Source organism: Megalobrama amblycephala, linkage group LG23 (genome assembly GCF_018812025.1).
Source record: "Megalobrama amblycephala isolate DHTTF-2021 linkage group LG23, ASM1881202v1, whole genome shotgun sequence".
NCBI lineage: Eukaryota > Metazoa > Chordata > Actinopteri > Cypriniformes > Xenocyprididae > Megalobrama > Megalobrama amblycephala.
The window spans coordinates 8,249,234-8,266,679 of record NC_063066.1 but is presented as its reverse complement, the minus strand read 5'-3'; the positions used below and the strand labels follow the sequence as shown (position 1 = coordinate 8,266,679).

At 36.4% G+C, this 17,446-nt stretch overlaps 1 protein-coding gene across 6 annotated transcripts in view; it reads right to left on the bottom strand.

Moving 5' to 3' along the window:
• Positions 1-17,446, bottom strand: part of mtus1a (microtubule associated tumor suppressor 1a) — a 43,073-nt gene that overhangs the window by 17,018 nt on the left and 8,609 nt on the right. For 3 of the 6 annotated variants that reach the window (XM_048176067.1, XM_048176069.1, XM_048176068.1), the window contains exons 3-7: positions 15,802-16,030; positions 14,645-14,809; positions 13,240-13,344; positions 12,821-12,922; positions 1,545-1,765 (exon numbers count right to left, since the gene is read on the bottom strand). In XM_048176067.1, coding sequence (XP_048032024.1) covers positions 1,545-1,765; positions 12,821-12,922; positions 13,240-13,344; positions 14,645-14,809; positions 15,802-16,030 — 822 coding nt within the window. Of the gene's footprint in view, positions 1-1,544; positions 1,766-8,992; positions 9,114-9,314; positions 9,730-12,820; positions 12,923-13,239; positions 13,345-14,644; positions 14,810-15,801; positions 16,031-17,446 lie in introns of those variants that run through there. The other 3 variants (XM_048176070.1, XM_048176071.1, XM_048176072.1) reach the window with 3 other exon arrangements.

Genomic DNA, 17,446 nt, shown 5'->3' with positions numbered 1-17,446 from the left:
GTTTTGGAACAACATGAGGGTGAGTAAAGCCCAAGGTATACTTTTTTTTTTTTTTTTTTTTTTTTTTTTTAAATGTATACAGACGAACACACAGCCTTGCAAAGTATACTTCACTTGACTCGACACCCCCAGGGCATGGTTGCAGCCTTGTTTATAAACGAATTACTGCAAAAAAAAAAAAAAAAAATTTACAAAAATTTGGTGGTGCGCATACTCTTCTGATGACGAAATTGAAGTATGCTTTGGGATTAATTAATGACAGAAATTTCATTTTTGTGTGAACTAACCCTTTAAAAGTAAATAAATATAATGTCTCTAGTCCAAGATCTATAGTACGAAGACATGATTTCTCTCTTTCTTTTTCTTTCTTTCTTTCTTTCTTTCTTTCTTTTAGTATATTATAAATACACCCTTTTTATGAACTGATGTATAAGTGCCACGACTTAATTATGGTAGTGCCTTTTAGTTAAAATTGGTCTTGGTCCAGATTCTGCAGGATCGGACAACATGCCCTCCAGAGTATAAACTGTCAGCTTCAGCTCAAACAAACTACTTCCCTTTGTTTGTGCAGCAGACAAACTGTGACTGTTGTCCTTTTCTCACTATTTACTTTAAACATGTACAGCCAACCGGCCTTCATATTGCCATTTTATCAAGGACAATTCTAAAATTAGTAATCTCTAATCAGTCCAGAGTCAGAAGAGACGTCTAGGATGGATGGAAAGTGAATTGCAACCCTAGTGAAAAAATATATATACTAAAATGGACTTGAAATAATTTAAATACCCTGTAATTGTACTTTTGGTATACTAAACTAGTATACTTAAAGTCAGCTAAATTGGAACAACTAATTTTGTTCTTAATGCACTTTAATTGTGCTAAAGTAGTGCTGAGGTCCAACTAAAGACATACTTAAGTATTTCTGATTGTGCTAAAGTGGAACTATTGAAAGTATACTTTAGATACACTTTAAATATCTTGCATTTAAAGGCTGATATTATACAAACGATCATACAATCTTTATTAATAGTGATATTAAAGCACTTTTAGGCATATTAAGAAACGTGCAGTGTGCAATAAAGAAACACTCCAAATAAAGCTGAATTATAATTTTATATCAGTAAGTCTTAAGTGATGTCAATAAATATGTTAATGGATTTGAAGTATTTGAATAGACTGCAAAGAAAAGAAAAGCTTTGTAATGTTATTTAAAAAGCATTACATATGTAATGAATTTAAAAAATGTTGTACATATGGCACAAAGTCAGTTCAATAAAAAGCGCCGTCAAAGAGGTAAACTGTTAAAAGAACATCACCAAAACAAACAGCTCTATGGAGTAGCACAACACTGTCTGACTGCAAACACACGCAACAACACTACAAACCAGATCACAACTTGATATCTAGATATCTAACCCTAACCCAAGAAATCTGACCCTAACTTGACAACTGACTGAAGACACCATCTTCATGTATTATTCATGTCTGCTGTATAGCAGAATGATTCGTCACGAACATAAGCGATACAATCTCATAATACTCACCTCAGTATATAGTTGCTTTATGACCACAGCAACAGCCTCGAACCTGCGGTTGTTGGATCGGAGCGTGTTCTCCAGCTGTTGGATGGTCTGGTTCTTCTTCTCACACAAGGCCTTGTAGTACTCCACATTTCTGGACTTATTCTCTGGAGGTACCAGATCCGGTTGCCCATTTGTCGGGGGCTGCTGGTTGCGGGAACTTGTCCTTGACTTGTTCTTGTCAACTGTAAGAGAACATGAATTTAGTGCTGTGACAACATTCAGCATTATTTTCCGTCAAGGTGCTCCTCCAGTTCATAGACCCAACTATGTCACAGAATACCAGAGATGATCCACACAGCAAATAGGACCAGCTATCCACCAAATGCAAACCCTGAATGAGATAAGAGCTCATCCCATCGCCAAATAATATCTTCCCTTCTCTGGATCCAGCCATCAGAGGCCTCTTATTTTAGCAGGGCTATGCCACTGTGGTTTTAATTTACATCATCCCATAAATATAACACCAGGACATAATAAGGGCACAAATCCCTCCAACAAAGTGGCCTCACTACTAGAGAAAGGGTACCTGAAGTTAGCTGCCAACTTATAAATGGCACTATTTAAAGCCGTAAAACCCTTGTGAGGTACATACAGCATTTATATGAACATTTTTTCATAAGCCAACACCTAAAGTCTTTATGTTGTTAATCCAGTTTGTCCTAGAGTTATTACATAACAGCTCAGTGTGAGCAGCCTGGGCATTTCTCAAATACCAGCTTTCATAAAGGAGGGGTAGGAACACAAACTTTATGAGGTCTTTGTCCTCTAATGTCACTCCAGTGGCAATTGATTTATAGCTCCAAATTTACATATGCAAAATCATGTCTAATATATTATTATACAGTAAAGTCCAAAAGTTTGGAACCACTAAGATTTTTAATGTTTTTAAAAGAAGTTTCGTCTGCTCACCAAGGCTACATTTAATTAATTAAAAATACAGTAAAAAACAGTAATATTGTGAAATATTATTACAATTTAAAATAACTGTTTTCTATTTGAATATATTTCACAAAGTAATTTATTCCTGTGATGGCAAAGCTGAATTTTCAGCATCGTTACTCCAGTCTTCAGTGTCACATGATCCTTCAGAAATCATTCCAATATGCTGATCTGCTGCTCAAGAAACATTTAATGTGTACAATTGTACAAAATATTGGTGTACAATATTTTTTTTCAGGATTATTTGATGAATAGAAAGTTCAAAAGAACAGTGTTTATCTGAAATCTAATCTTTTGTAACATTATAAATGTCTTTACTGCCACTTTTGATTGATTTAATGCATCCTTGCTGAATAAAAGTATTCATTTCTTTAATTTCTATTCAAAAAAATAAAAATAAAAATTCTTACTGACCCCAAACTTTTGAACGGTAGTGTATAATGCTACAGAAGCTTTGTATTTCAGATAAATGCTGTTCTTTTGAACTTTCTATTCATCAAGGAATCCTGAAAAAAAAAAGTACACAACTGTTTTCAACATTGAAAATAATCATAAATGTTTATTGAGCAGCAAATCAGCATATTAGAATGATTTCTGAAGGATCATGTGATACTGAAGACTGGAGTAACGATGCTGAAAATTCAGCTTTGCATCACAGGAATAAATTACTTTGTCAAATATATTTAAATAGTACGCAGTTATTTTAAATTGTAATAATATTTCACAATATTACTGTTTTTTACTGTATTTTTAATTAAATAAATGTAGCCTTGGTGAGCAGACGAAACTTCTTTTAAAAACATTAAAAATCTTAGTGGTTCCAAACTTTTGGACTGTACTGTATATATTATATATAAACTGAACAATGTAAATAAGGAAAACACCAAATATGTCAAACCTGCAGCCTGAAATGTTTAAATACTGGTTTTTACAAGGGGAAAAAATGAGGAAGAAAGTTTGACACACTTTCAGTGGGAAAAATTATTAGCAGTGATTCATTTTAAGTATATTATATCATGCCGTAAGAATGCAATAACACAATAACACAAAAAACAAAACACTTGAACTGAAGGCCATTTAAACTCATTGCAATGCAAGTTTGTCCACATTGCATAAAAACATTTTTACAACTTTTTAATCACTATGAAAGTCAAGCCTTATGAACATACATTTTTAAATTGTGCAGCTAGCCAGCTACTAAATTAATGCAAGCTGGGATGCACAATAGTCCTTTTTTAAGACAGCATTCCAAGTCACAAAATGTGCATTGTTTAATACTATTAGGAAACAGAGCAGATTGGTCCTTTGAGAAACTGAGAAATAAGGAGCCATCCACCTCAGGAACTTGATCCAAATGTCAATAGAAGTCTTCAAACAGACATTGTCTAGAATGCAAAAATGTACTGCTGAAACAGACCTTTGACTATAGATACAGAATGCATACAGTATGTGAATGTTCTTCCTATCCAGCATCCTGTTATACGGTCACAAACTATTCCACGTCTGTTAGTTCACTGTACCCACCCATAAAATAAATAGAGCTGTTGAGCTTATCACATGGATTGAAGGAACTTGAAACATTACAGTCCTGATTAAAAACCAGCTAAGAAAGAGGTAGAGATATTATGATCACACTTTAAAGTGACCTCTGTTTGTGCAGATCTGTCTTTGCTGGAATGATATTTAATGAGCTAATGAAATGTAATCCAGACAGAAACTTTTATGTGGCACATATTAAACAAAGTCTTCAAAAAAAAAAACACTGAATCAATAGCCTACATAGAAGTCCGAATAAAGATGTGTTTTTGTCTCAAAATTTCATTATAGTGGTCCTAATTTGTACACATGCCATTCTCTTAAAAAGAAGCAAAGCATTTTTAAAAAGTAGTTCAAAAATTTAGGTCGTCGGCTTGGTGTGGCACATTAGAAATCATGTTAGCCAACACATTACAAATGCAGTATAATTCAAACCATAAGGTGTCACTGCTAGGTAAACATTTGTGTGGCTCCCTCTGCTGGTGTTAAAAGCAAACTGCAGGTATATGAAAGTGCAAGCACTAAATGTTAAATCTAAACAGAATAATGTGTTCTGGAGCTGGAGAAAAACACAAATAAACAAAAATACATTTTATTAAGTCAATCCACCCTGCAATCTTATATAATTTGAAACACTCAACTAGTGCTTTAAAAGTTGCACCAATTTCAGGCTTGCCAATGTACACTGATAGAGAATGTAACTGTAGCCAAAGACTATAGACCTTATTTGCCAGACAAACAAGCGCGCCGCCATCTTTATAAAATTGTCTTTGAACTTCCGTTTTGCGGTAGCTCTGTACATTTCTATGGCATCGCTGTCAAAGAATAATTAGTTGGTTAAGTGGATTTACTTGTTGTAGAGTTAATGAAAGTTATCATGAGCATTGTTATGTTTAAAGCAGATGTCTTAACAAATGTCAGTAGATCGGGAAGATTTTAAAACGAGCAGTTCATTCATAAATGTAATATCGCTGTGGAAATACAAACCAGAAGTCAAAAGACAACGAGCGCAACGCTGAAAAGGGGCGGGGCTACATAAGGTCTATAGAATAAAGGTGCGTTCACGCGGCCTCGTAATTCCTGTAGTTACGAGATTCTAGCTTGTAAAATGCGTTCACGTCCTCGTAGAGATCGTAATTACAGCTTGTAAGCTGGGAGTTTTCTGAAAGCTCCCACATGTACCACGTGGCCGCTGTACCACCTGACCGCTGTAGATTCATTTAGGCGTTGATAGTGGTGCCATGGAAACGCTTAATTCCCAGTCAAAGGACGTGAACAGCTCCGAATATAACGTCACGTGTTGCCATTTCAAGATACCGGTAAATACGAGGTGACGTGAACGCAGCTTAACACAAGACATGTCACTCGTATTGTTTTGAATGGGAGAAAGTGTAACGCGCAATATGGCGGAATAAGTCCCGCCTTCTAAAAAATAAGAGCCAATCACCGACTGGTAAAGTCATCGCGTCACTGCAGCGGCCGTTAGAAGCACCGGTTTCTATAGAAACCGGTTTCTATAATTTACGTCTGCGCATGCGCATTAGCTTGATCCAGCCTGAAAAATACCGGGGTTTTTTGTCATGATTCGGGCATTTGGAAAGCAAATTATGAGACAGTTGTTGTTTGATTTGATTGGTGATTTCAAATATGAAATTTAATCGTAAGGTTGTTGAACAGTTTTGGAGAATTTGATGTTTCCCCATTCAAAGAGATAGGAGCTGCATGATGCCCAGGATGCCCGAGAGGCGTTTCAAAGATGGCCGCCGAGTGAAATTACTTGTCTTAAAGGGACTTTGCTGTAGCTTAAAGATACCAAGTCACTGTAGGTGTGGAGAACAGAGAGTTCTCAATTTAGTCCCTTATTGTTGTAATTCCATCAGTGGTCACCAGAGGCCTCTATGGTTAACACACACGCACATGGTTTTCATGTTTTATGGGGACATTCCAGACATGATGTTTTTTTTTTTTTTTATACTATACAAACTGTATAGTTTATCCTCTAACCCCACCCATCACAGAAAACTTTCTGCATCTTTACATTCTCAAAAAACATCACTTGGTATAATCCGTTTTCTCATGGAGAACAATAACGTAGGGTTTACCAGGACAACGTCCTCTCCCCCACCATCCCCAATAGCCTATTTAAAGATGATGTAAGTAAGCTTTTGTTATTTTTCAAATATTAATATATTTTCCCTTTCCAGTCAACTATAATTAAGTAAATCGGTAGGTTCCCTTGAAAAGAGTTAACAGTTGTGTTATCAAAACAATTCATAGTTTTCAGTCATGTGACTGCCACGGAGACCGGATGGGTAAAACATCCATAGAACTGCATTACAGGCCTGTCAACTTTCCATCTCAAAAGAAGAAAAACAAAAATATGTGAATAAAACGCAAGTTTTAGGCTCCCAAGATCCATATCCAGCACCTGCTGCAGTATTTCAGTCACTAAAAACAGCAAGACATTCTAAAACGCTTAATGTGAAAAACACTTAGTGCCTTAAATGTACTAAATCAGTAATATTAAAAACCCAAATTCAGTGTACACCTTATTGATGATGAATATATATACAGGCAAGATGCAAGCATTTCGTTAAATGGTTAAGTGTTTTCTTTATAATGGTTTTGCATTATCATCATTTTGCATTACATAGTTTGCATCATCAATGAGGTGCATATTGAATTTGGTCTTTTAATATTACTTCATTAGTTCTTTGTACAAACCTGGTAAAAAAATCACTGGCAGGCAATAGAGAGGAAAGGCTTGTTTTGCCCTCCAGGTGGGTGTTCATAGAAGTGTGTGACGTCATGTGAAAACTATGAATTAACCCCTTAATTTGAGCATCAGGACCAGACCAACAATGCAACACTGGCTCATTGAATAGCTTGAGGGTGGGATTACTTGTTTGGCCAGCAAATGGAAAAGAGGGAAAGTGTGCAGAAAACCTTATAAAAATATTTTCACAATGTTGCCCTTTTTTGTTGAGAAGGCCTCAGTTACTCACCTCCCAACTGAGCAGGTATTAGATTTTTCAATATAAATCCCATATAAGATTAAGTGAAGCCCCCCACAACGTTTAAGCCAAGCTTAATTATGCAAATTGTAATTACAGTGGAGTTAATTAGTCCTATCTCCGAGTTATCCAGGGAGCGCTCTTGAATCCCACATACAAAGTGATGTAGACTCAAACTGTAATGCATTTGCATACTATTACATCTAACAATGGCAAAAATGTGACAAACATTTCTTGAATCTGAAGTTATTTACTATGGGCAGATCTTCATACAGTAGTACACAACACATCTTAAACATATGCTGCTTGATAGCCTTCTTAGAAATTAAACGTATCACAAAAACTGTTGCACAAGGTATGAGCTCTCTGTAAGCCATATAAGTCAAGAGGACTCCTTTAAAAACCTGGTAAAGACCTATGATCTACTTAGGTAAACAATCACAGTTTTTGATGTGAAGTCAGTTTACACAACTTTTTCCAGTTTCCTCCTTTTTATATAAATCTCATTTGTTTAAAAGACCTCCGAAGAACAGGCGAATCTCAACATAACACCGACTGTTACGTAACAGTCGGGGTGTACGCCCCCAATATTTGCATATGCCAGCCCACGTTTCCAACATTATAAAAGGCATTAGACAAGGGCAGCCAGTATTAACGTCTGGATCTGTGCACAACCAAATCATCAGACTAGGTAAGCAAGCAAGAACAATAGCGAAAAATGGCAGATGGAGCAATAAAAACTGACATGATCCATGATATCATGATATTTTTAGTGATATTTGTAAACTGTCTTTCTAAATGTTTCGTTAGCATGTTGCTAATGTACTGTTAAATGTGGTTAAAGTTACCATAGTTTCTTACTGTATTCACGGAGACAAGAGCCGTCGCTATTTTCATTTGTAAACACTTGCAGTCTGTATAATTCATAAACACAACTTCATTCTTTATAAATCTCTCCAACAGAGTAGCATTAGCCGTTAGCCACGGAGCACTATCAAACTCATTCAGAATCAGAAGTAAACGATATAACAGTATACAATACTCACATAATCCGACGCATGCATGACGAACACTTTGTAAAGATCCATTTTGAGGGTTATATTAGCTTTGTTAAGGCACTGTTTAAGGCAAGCGCAAGTTCTGTGGGCGTGGACCACGGGATTTAAAGGGGCCGCAGCATAAAATCGGCGCATTTATAATGATGCCCCAAAATAGGCAGTTAAAAAAAATTAATAAAAAAAAAATCTATGGGGTATTTTGATCTGAAACTTCACAGACACATTCAGGGGACACCTTAGACTTATATTACATCTTTTAAAAACATAATCTAGGGCACCTTTAAAATAGTGCTTGGCAACTAAATACTTAAACTAATACCTAAAATAATCTGTAGTCTCAGATCGCTAAATTGAAACATGAATAATATGATTGTATAAACGTAAAATTGTAATAATGAAGCGTGTTATGCATTCAGTATGCTGTAAAATAATTATACGCAATATGAAAATCACTGTAAAGATTCATTTACAACATCTGTGTCCTATCAAAGGTAGTACATGCAAAACAAACATAAACATCAATCAGGTTAATATTCATTTATTTTTGGAGAGATATTTCAACAGGTGAAACTTATACCAAATACTTAATGAGATTAAATATAGTCCTCGGTGATATTACAGACATGGAATAAATAGTCGTTTCCTTATTTGTTATAGTCCTTATTTGGCCAGTCACTATAAAAAGGCCACAAACATCTGTACTGCATCTCTTCGGTGGGAATGTAGCTTGTCAAAATGTTTACAAGTTTACATTCAACCTACAGCCCACAATAACCTTTGAGCATTTAAAATTGGAAAATTAGGTTCCTAGACCCATGAACTAGCACGCTTGAAAGGATAAATAAGGTAAAAATTAACTTACTGAATCTACCGACTTGGTAGGTGATCACCATAACCCAAATTGTGGCACAAATATACATGTTTTTTTTTCAAAAACAATTCCAGGCTCTATTTGTAGTTAGCAAGAAGAGGCCTACTGGCCAAGTAAAAATATCAAATACTCTTTGGCAGAGAGAGAGAGAGAGATAGAGAGAGAGAGAGAGAGAGAGAGACACAGTCTAAAGATAGAATCAACACCACATGAGTGAAGACGGCACCTTGAGAGCTACACAGAATCACTCTGAAACGTCTGTACAGAATGAAGGAAAAGCCATAACAACAACAACCTTTTCTGAGGAACAGACCTGCCTGAAACACCACAGTGCTCTTGCATCCTGACAGCAGCTGGAGGTTCCTGAGCAATCCCTTCGCTGTCAGCCTCACATGGATGTTGGACAGAGAGAATTTGGGAGAGAAAAACATCTTGCCGAAAAAATAGAAGAACTCTTTATAAAGCAAAACAAAAAAGTCTCAATTCGCACACATAATGCTAAAGCAAAAAATATATCTGCCAAACAAGCGGCAAAGAATGTGATGAAGGGAGGGGGAAGAAAAGATCTGTCTCCCCCCTGTCACACTTTAGCAGCCTGGATTAAAGAGGGGTAGGAGCCCCTGAGACAAATGAGGCAGAGCAGAAGGCATTAATCCACTGTTTTGAGCTCTCGTCCACTGGCGCTCAGCATCTCTCGCTCTCCGCTGGGTGCTAAGGAGGTGCAGGATGCTGGGTGAAAGGAAGGAAGGAGAGAGGGAAGGGAGGGCACTGGGAGGAGTAAACAGCAAAGCAGGAGTGGGTGGGTGGGCTCACTCTCTCCTGGCGTTCTCCATTCACACATGGGGGAGGGTTAAAAATGGCGGGAGAGAAAGTAACAGCTTACAGCAAGATGTTTGAGAAGAAATGCACTTAGCAGGTCACCTAATCAAGAAAAGTAGTGAAAAAAAAAAAAAACTTCCCAATTTTTTTTTTTTTTTTTTTTTGAAGAAAAAGGGTTAGAGGTGTTATTTGTCCTGAGGTGTAAATTCCATTTTAAACCTCCATAATAAGAGCTCTAACAAAGCAAGGGAACAGATTTCTTTGCGGTCACAAACAGACCAGTGCCAAGCAACCACAGAAACTGTCTAACACAAGCCTTTGATGCCAGCAAGAATAAAAAAAAAAAAAAAAAACAGTGTACAACCCACAGAAGACATAAAATTATGTTTGAAATGCAATTATGTTTATGAAGGGCTGACAGCAGCAGACAATGCATGTCTGCACAGCTCAGGCTGTGATCCAAATACTAGAGGCTGGAGTCATAAAATCTGTTCCAAGTAATATCAGGCTTTCACTTGAATATGTAATTTCACAAATTCTAGAACATACAGAGGGGTCAAAAAGTCTGAGAACAACAAGTGAAAATGGTTCTATTTTTGCATTCTCTAATTTAATAAACATAAAAAAAAAACAAAGGCCCTTAATTTGTAAACAGGGCAAATTAGCCTGAGGGCAATTCCAAAAAAGCGCCGATGGGAGTGGAAAGTCATTTCCATAATGACCAACACAATCTACCAAGAACAGCGCATATTAGAGTCTGGTTTAAGGCGTTAAACAATGGTGCAAATACCAGTTATTTGACTAGGGAAAACCTTAAATCATGTTGCATGATTCATTTAAAAGTGCAGTATGTAAGAATTATGTCCGCTAGAGGTCGCTAGAGGCCTATTCAAAACAAAGGCATAGCTTGACGACGACGACAAGTTTGAGCGTGGAATCTTGGGACATGTGGTCTTCACCTCAACGGACAGTGCAAAAGAATAGGGATAGGGCTCGGGAAGAAATCATGTTCATGGATGCGATTATTAACGTTACTGTAGTATGAAGCAGAGCAGGACCGAGTGTTGTGGGAGCTGAACGAGGCCGCTGGAGCGATTGCGCAACACACGCCTCACAAGCTTCCGCTTTTCCGGTCATGAGTATGAGGTAACACAGCTCTGTTTATCATATTAGATACATTTGAGAGTGTTGAAAATAATGTTATAACATTACTCTGTGCGTTCGCTCAGTGGATGCTGTGAGACACTTGTTTGAGATGCACTGCATTAAGCTAGATCGATTTAAAAATATATTAAATGCTGGATGGCTTGTGTTGATAAATGACATGCTAATAATTTTCAAAATGTATTGTATGATGGAGAAAATTCTGAATTACTGTTAAAAAAAAATGAAGCTGCATCTGATTATGCCATGTTAGCTACTTGACAAAATAGCGTTTTTCTCTGAGGCATGGTAAAGCATGGTACTCGCAAAAAAAAAGAAAAAAGAAAATTAGACTAAACATGTTGAGCTATATAACAACAATTAGTTTTCTGTCTGTCTGTCTGTCTGTCTGTCTATATATATATATATATATATATATATATATATATATATATATATATATATATATATCTCAAAACAGTTGTTCCCTTGTCTATTAAAATGTGTATTATATTAAAGCGTCTTTGCCGTTGCCATGGTTTCTACAAAATAAAACAGGAAACCGAGGGTAACGCGGGTATGACAGAGCCTTGGTTAAAATTGCAATTTTCTAACAATTTACAAATAGTTTGAAACATTTGGGATATTGTAAGTACTCTAGTGAACAAAATATATAACACTGGCCTAGTGGTTTTTGGATATTTTACTGCAAAAATATTACATATTGCATCTTTAAATACACTCCTCCCATAAATTTTGTGTCTGAATAGGAAACTCTTACAAATGCATGTGCAATAAGGTCAGTGGCAAAAATAACTGTGTCCTCGCCTTTTCAGAGCTAATTTTTCACTGCGTGTCTTTAGTAAATCCTGACAGTAGTTTTTTAATGCCAAAAGAGGGTTTGCGCTGGTGCAAGCTGTTTGTAAATCTGGCCCTAAATTACCAGCATAATTTCAGTTAATTCAGTGTCAAAATTACCATAAATTAATATATTGAAATGTTACTTTTTTTCCTCATTCAAAAAGAACACAAAACAAAATACTGGCTTGCATTACATGCCTGCATAAACAAGTTAGATCCAGTTTAAACATTTATTAAAAGTAAAAAAAAAAAAAAAAAAAAAAAAACACCTGACTAATGTGTTGCCTGAATCTCTTTTCAATATAGTATATTTCTATTTGGTGAATGAATTCAAAGTGATTATGTGTAGGATAACACCATTTATTTGGAACTAAACATATCCTCATAGATTAATGTAATGGCAGGGTCCAGTCTCACTGACTTTGAGGCAGTTGGGCTTGCCAAAAACGTAATTTCTAAAATCACTTAGTTTCATGCAAACACACAAGACTTTATCTCTGAAAGGAATGCAATGGCCGTTCTTAATTACAGTACTTAAGGGTTGTCAGAAAGCACGCATTACATGTACCAGGCTGAGAAAGGCTGACTGAGACAAGACAGAGAAAGTCAGCTGTGTTTTGAACTTGGCAGTGGTAAAATATTCCCACATTGCTGAGAGGGTGTTTCACAGATCAAACCAACTGACATCCTAATCCACAGAGAAGATGCAGTATATGAACGAAAATTATTTCAATTAGAGAAGGAATTTATCTGAAACCAACACTACATAAATAAAAAATAAAAATTAATTAACATTTAATTTAATTGTTACTTCATGATTAATGACTTAATTATGCCATATGTTCCCATGTTCTTTTCTTCCTGTCCATACACTGCAGATGAAATTGAGCTCTAGAGCTAATTCTGGGGCAGTCTGTTAAATATAGCTATATTTTAAACCCCTAGTCTTTCAGTGAATTGCTTATAAATTGGGTTCCTTATAAATTGGGGTCTTACCTGTAGGAGTAGTGGCAGGTCTCATGGGTCGGGCTGTGGTAGGGGTTTTCAGAGGACTGCTTGAAGACCTCACTGAACTTGATGAGGGTGTGTTTTTGCATCCTGCTCCCACAGTAGTGAAAATAAGACAATCACTTTAGGTTTAGAGTAAATCAGACTCTAAACAGACATAACCATATACATTTTCTTTAGTCTAAACATATCCAAATAGATGAAATAGTTGACACAGGTAAAAAAAAAATCTGACGCGAGTTTGTCACAAATATGAATGGAAGCATTTGAGCTTTTTTCTTTCTTTCTTATATCATTCTTCTGATTTTGGGAGAAGTGACTCAGACGTGCCCTAGCCTGTTCGTGTATTAGCCCTTCATCTGAGTTGCAGTTAATGCACAGATTATTACTGAATGTATGACTCATACCTGACGATATACTCCAGGTAGGTGGACATTGCAGCTTGCTTCTTAACAACGTGGTCCTGTTAGATGGAGGTTTACTTAAAGTTCCCACAGAGGGTTCTGCATGGTCTGAGAAAAAAAAATAAAAAATAAAAAAATATATATATATTTATTAACATATATAATAATATTAATATATTAAAATGAAGTCAATGACCAATATAAATCTTCCACAGTCTTTTAGTGGATTAATTAGTTTGTGGGTCTGCGATGGAATTTCCTGGGGAGGGGAATCAATATTGATCAAAGCAACAAAAGATAAGCAGCTTTCATCATCATATCTCTTTTTGATGTCAATCATGTTGATATAAACAGATGATCTCTCACTGATATTGCACCTTCTCTGATAGGCCGACACTATTGTGGGTCGATATGACTTTTGAAACTTTACCATGCCAACAGCAGATATAATACTAAAAGACTTCTGTTACCACATTAGCATATAGCAACACTGCTATCTGATAAAACAACAAGATATCCTTGTTATTATCGTTATCACAAACTTGAATATATTAGGAACAAATTTTGAAATCCACATCTGAACATTACAAAGCAAAAAAATAATAATTCTCTACTTACTTCGCCATAACTGTGTCTTAGGTTTTCCATGAAAGGCAGACAACAAAGGAATAATACAAAAGCGATATGATCCGATAAGGAAGCATATCAAGAGAGTCAGATAAGACTGAGCACAAGAGCTTGGCTGCTGATTCAAGGTTGAATTAGTAAAAACTTGCTCTGGGATTTCAGTCAAGGTGCCTCCGTGTGCAGCCATGACCTTCCATATAGAGTTAAACATAATGAAGAGAAAATATCCGTTTGCATTAGTAGATCCTCATTATTTTCATGTGCATTGCCTTTCATATCCCTCCAAGTGAACTGAGGCAGAACAAACCCTGCCCCACAGACATCTGGGACTGAGTGGCACGATCCATACAAACATCATGTCCATCAACCAATGAGAGCAAAAGGTAAGAGAGCATCACTGTCTAGACTGAAAAAGCGGCCTATATTTTCATGTTTGATTCTCCTGATCAAACTGATTTCACGTCAATGAATCTACTTAATGCTTAAACAACTTTAATTAAGCTAAAAATCACATTCCAAAAATCAAGACGTTTCAAAAATCTAGTCAGAGTAGATTGAATCATTTAGAGGGGATTTAATTTTCAGGCTTTGGATTTAAGGCACCACTGACCTAGAAGGGAATGTGGGTCAGACTGGATAGTATGAGTTTGATCTTGTCTGAAACAGCCACTTTTAATCCATAATTATTTTTCTAAACCTTCCTCCACAAGGCTGACAATCTGGGTTTACGTTCTACATAATGACACATAATGGAAAGTAGGGAGGTGAACAGAAAGCTCACCTTGCTTTGAATGTCCACTTGTCTGAGGAGTGCTGAAACTCTTGGGCTGTACTTTGGGCTTCACGGGCAGTTTGGAGGCTGATGTTGGAGTTGCGAACAAGGCAGGTCTGGACTGAGATACTGAAACTGCACTTGTGCCTTCAGTTAAATGGTTTTTGAGCTTAACTGGAGTGACAAACAATAAATCCATTGATATTAAGGCAATGTTTCACAAATAATAAGCATACAGATGCTTGTACTGCAAATGTTTGAACTGCAAACAGATTACTATTATAAAATCACTGGAAAGATCATTTTAACTGAAGCCACCAAAAACACAATGAATATTGTGTTACAAGTCCATGGTTACAGGAATTTGAGTGTTTCCCCCCCCACTATAGACACAATCTATAATACATATAAAATGTATACTAATATACCAAAAAACAAAATGGGTTCTAGAAAAGAATGTCTTAAATTCTGCAGGGTACTTTATTTTTCAAACATGTATTACATTAATCATAAGTAAAGACATTTATAATGTTACAAAAGGTTTCCATTTCAAATAAATGTAGTTCTTTTGAACTTTTTACTCAAAGAATCTTGAAAAAAAATGTATCAAAATGAGAAATAAGAAACGTTTCTTGAGCAGCATATAAGCTTATCAGAATGATTTCTGAAGGATCATGTGACACAAAAGTCTGGAGCGATGATGCTGAGAATTCAACTTTGCCATTAGAGGAATAAATAACATTAATATTATAACAACAAATAATATTAAAATATATTAAAATAAAAAAGTTATTTAAATAATTTTTTTCACAATATTACTGTTTTTATTGTATTTCTGATTAAATAAATAAAACCTTGGTGAACAAATGTTTTTAAAAGAAGTCTATGAGCTGAAGCGGTAGTGTAGGAATAAATTTAAAAAACAGCAATGTTAAGCAATCAAGTGCTCCTTGAAACTATTTTCACTGATGAAGAAACAATGAATGTACATTATGCATTTAATTCTACTATAATGTGGCATCACTAGTGTTTCTAATGGCTCTACAGTGGATGCATTTTGAATCTCTCAAAACTTTGATCATTAGTAAGACAATCAAGCCTGTAGTACAAGTACCAATTCACACTGTAAAAGTGAAAGTTGACCAAAGAGTGCACAATGCCCTTACCATCAGATGTGCTCAGTTTGCTTCTGGGTGTAGGGATGTCAGTGGTACTGCTGCCATCTTTTCCTGATGTGCCAGGCTTGAGCTTAGAGGTTGAAAGTGGTGGCCGAAGGTTTGCAGCTGGAACGTGAGCAGCAGAGGCGCCTCCTGTGCGGGCTGGGGATGGCTGGGGGCCAAGCCTGCCTCTGCTCAACTCACATACTGCTGCCGCTGCTGGCCTGGCAGACACTGCCTGCAAGAGAAGTTCCCTTTCAGCAACTCGCTCCCACACATTACGCCCCAAGCCTGTGCTCCCTGTGCTCACGGCAGCGTTGGCCATAACAGAGCTGAAGAACAGGACTGAAACTCGCACAGACCAGAGACGAGAGCAGCTATTGTAATGCAGTCCCCATGGGAATTCTGAAGTCACTGCCAAGTTTTTTTTCATTACCTTCTCCAGCTCCGTAAACATGATGTGATGTGCACATGGAACACATTTTCCAGAGACTTGGCTTGCTGCCCTCTTGCAGCAGTAATTAAAACAGCAATTACACTGCGTAGATACTTTAGATTTTTGTTTGTGAATTTGTGCTTTGTTTGAGATCGTGAGCTTTTAAAGGTGTCCTAGAATTAAAAATTGAATTTATCTTGGCATAGTTAAATGGCATAGTTAAATAACAAGAGTTCAGTACAGTTCAGTCTCAAACACCATTGTTTCCTCCTTCTTATATAAATCTCATTTGTTTAAAAGACCTCCGAAAAACAGGCAAATCTCAACATAACACCGACTTGCGTAACAGTCGGGATCATTAATATGTACGCCCCCAATATTTGCATATGCCAGCCCATGTTCAAGCATTACACAAGGGCAGGACGTCTGGATGTGCACAGCTGAATCATCAGACTAGGTAAGCAAGCAAGGACAACAGCGAAAAATGGCAGATGGAGCAATAATAACTGACATGATCCATGATATCATGATACTTTTAGTGATATTTGTAAATTGTCTTTCTAAATGTTTCGTTAGCATGTTGCTAATGTACTGTTAAATGTGGTTAAAGTTACCATCGTTTCTTACTGTATTCACGGAGACAAGACTGTTGTTATTTTCATTTTTAAACACTTGCAGTCTGTATAATTCATAAACACAACTTCATTCTTTATAAATCTCTCCAACAGTGTGTAATGTTAGCTTTAGCCACGGAGCACCATCAAACTCATTCAGAATCAAATGTAAACATCCAAATAAATACTGTACTTACGCGATTAGACATGTTGCATGACGAACACTTTGTAAAGATCCATTTTGAGGGTTATATTAGCTGTGTTAACTTTGTTTATGCACTGTTTAAGGCAAGCGCGAGCTCCGTGGGCGGGGAGCGTGAGCATTTAAAGGGGCCGCAGCCTAAATCGGCTCATATTTAATGATGCCCCAAAATAGGCAGTTAAAAAAATGAATAAAAAAAAATCTATGGGGTATTTTGAGCTGAAACTTCACAGACACATTCAGGGGATACCTTAGACTTATATTACATCTTTTAAAAAGATGGCACCTTTAATGATTTGTGTCTAAGGATTACATTTCAAATACTGGCCAATATTTGATATTTAATTTATCTGTATCAGTCGAGATAAGTTAAATATTGAATATTTAAAGTAATAATAAATA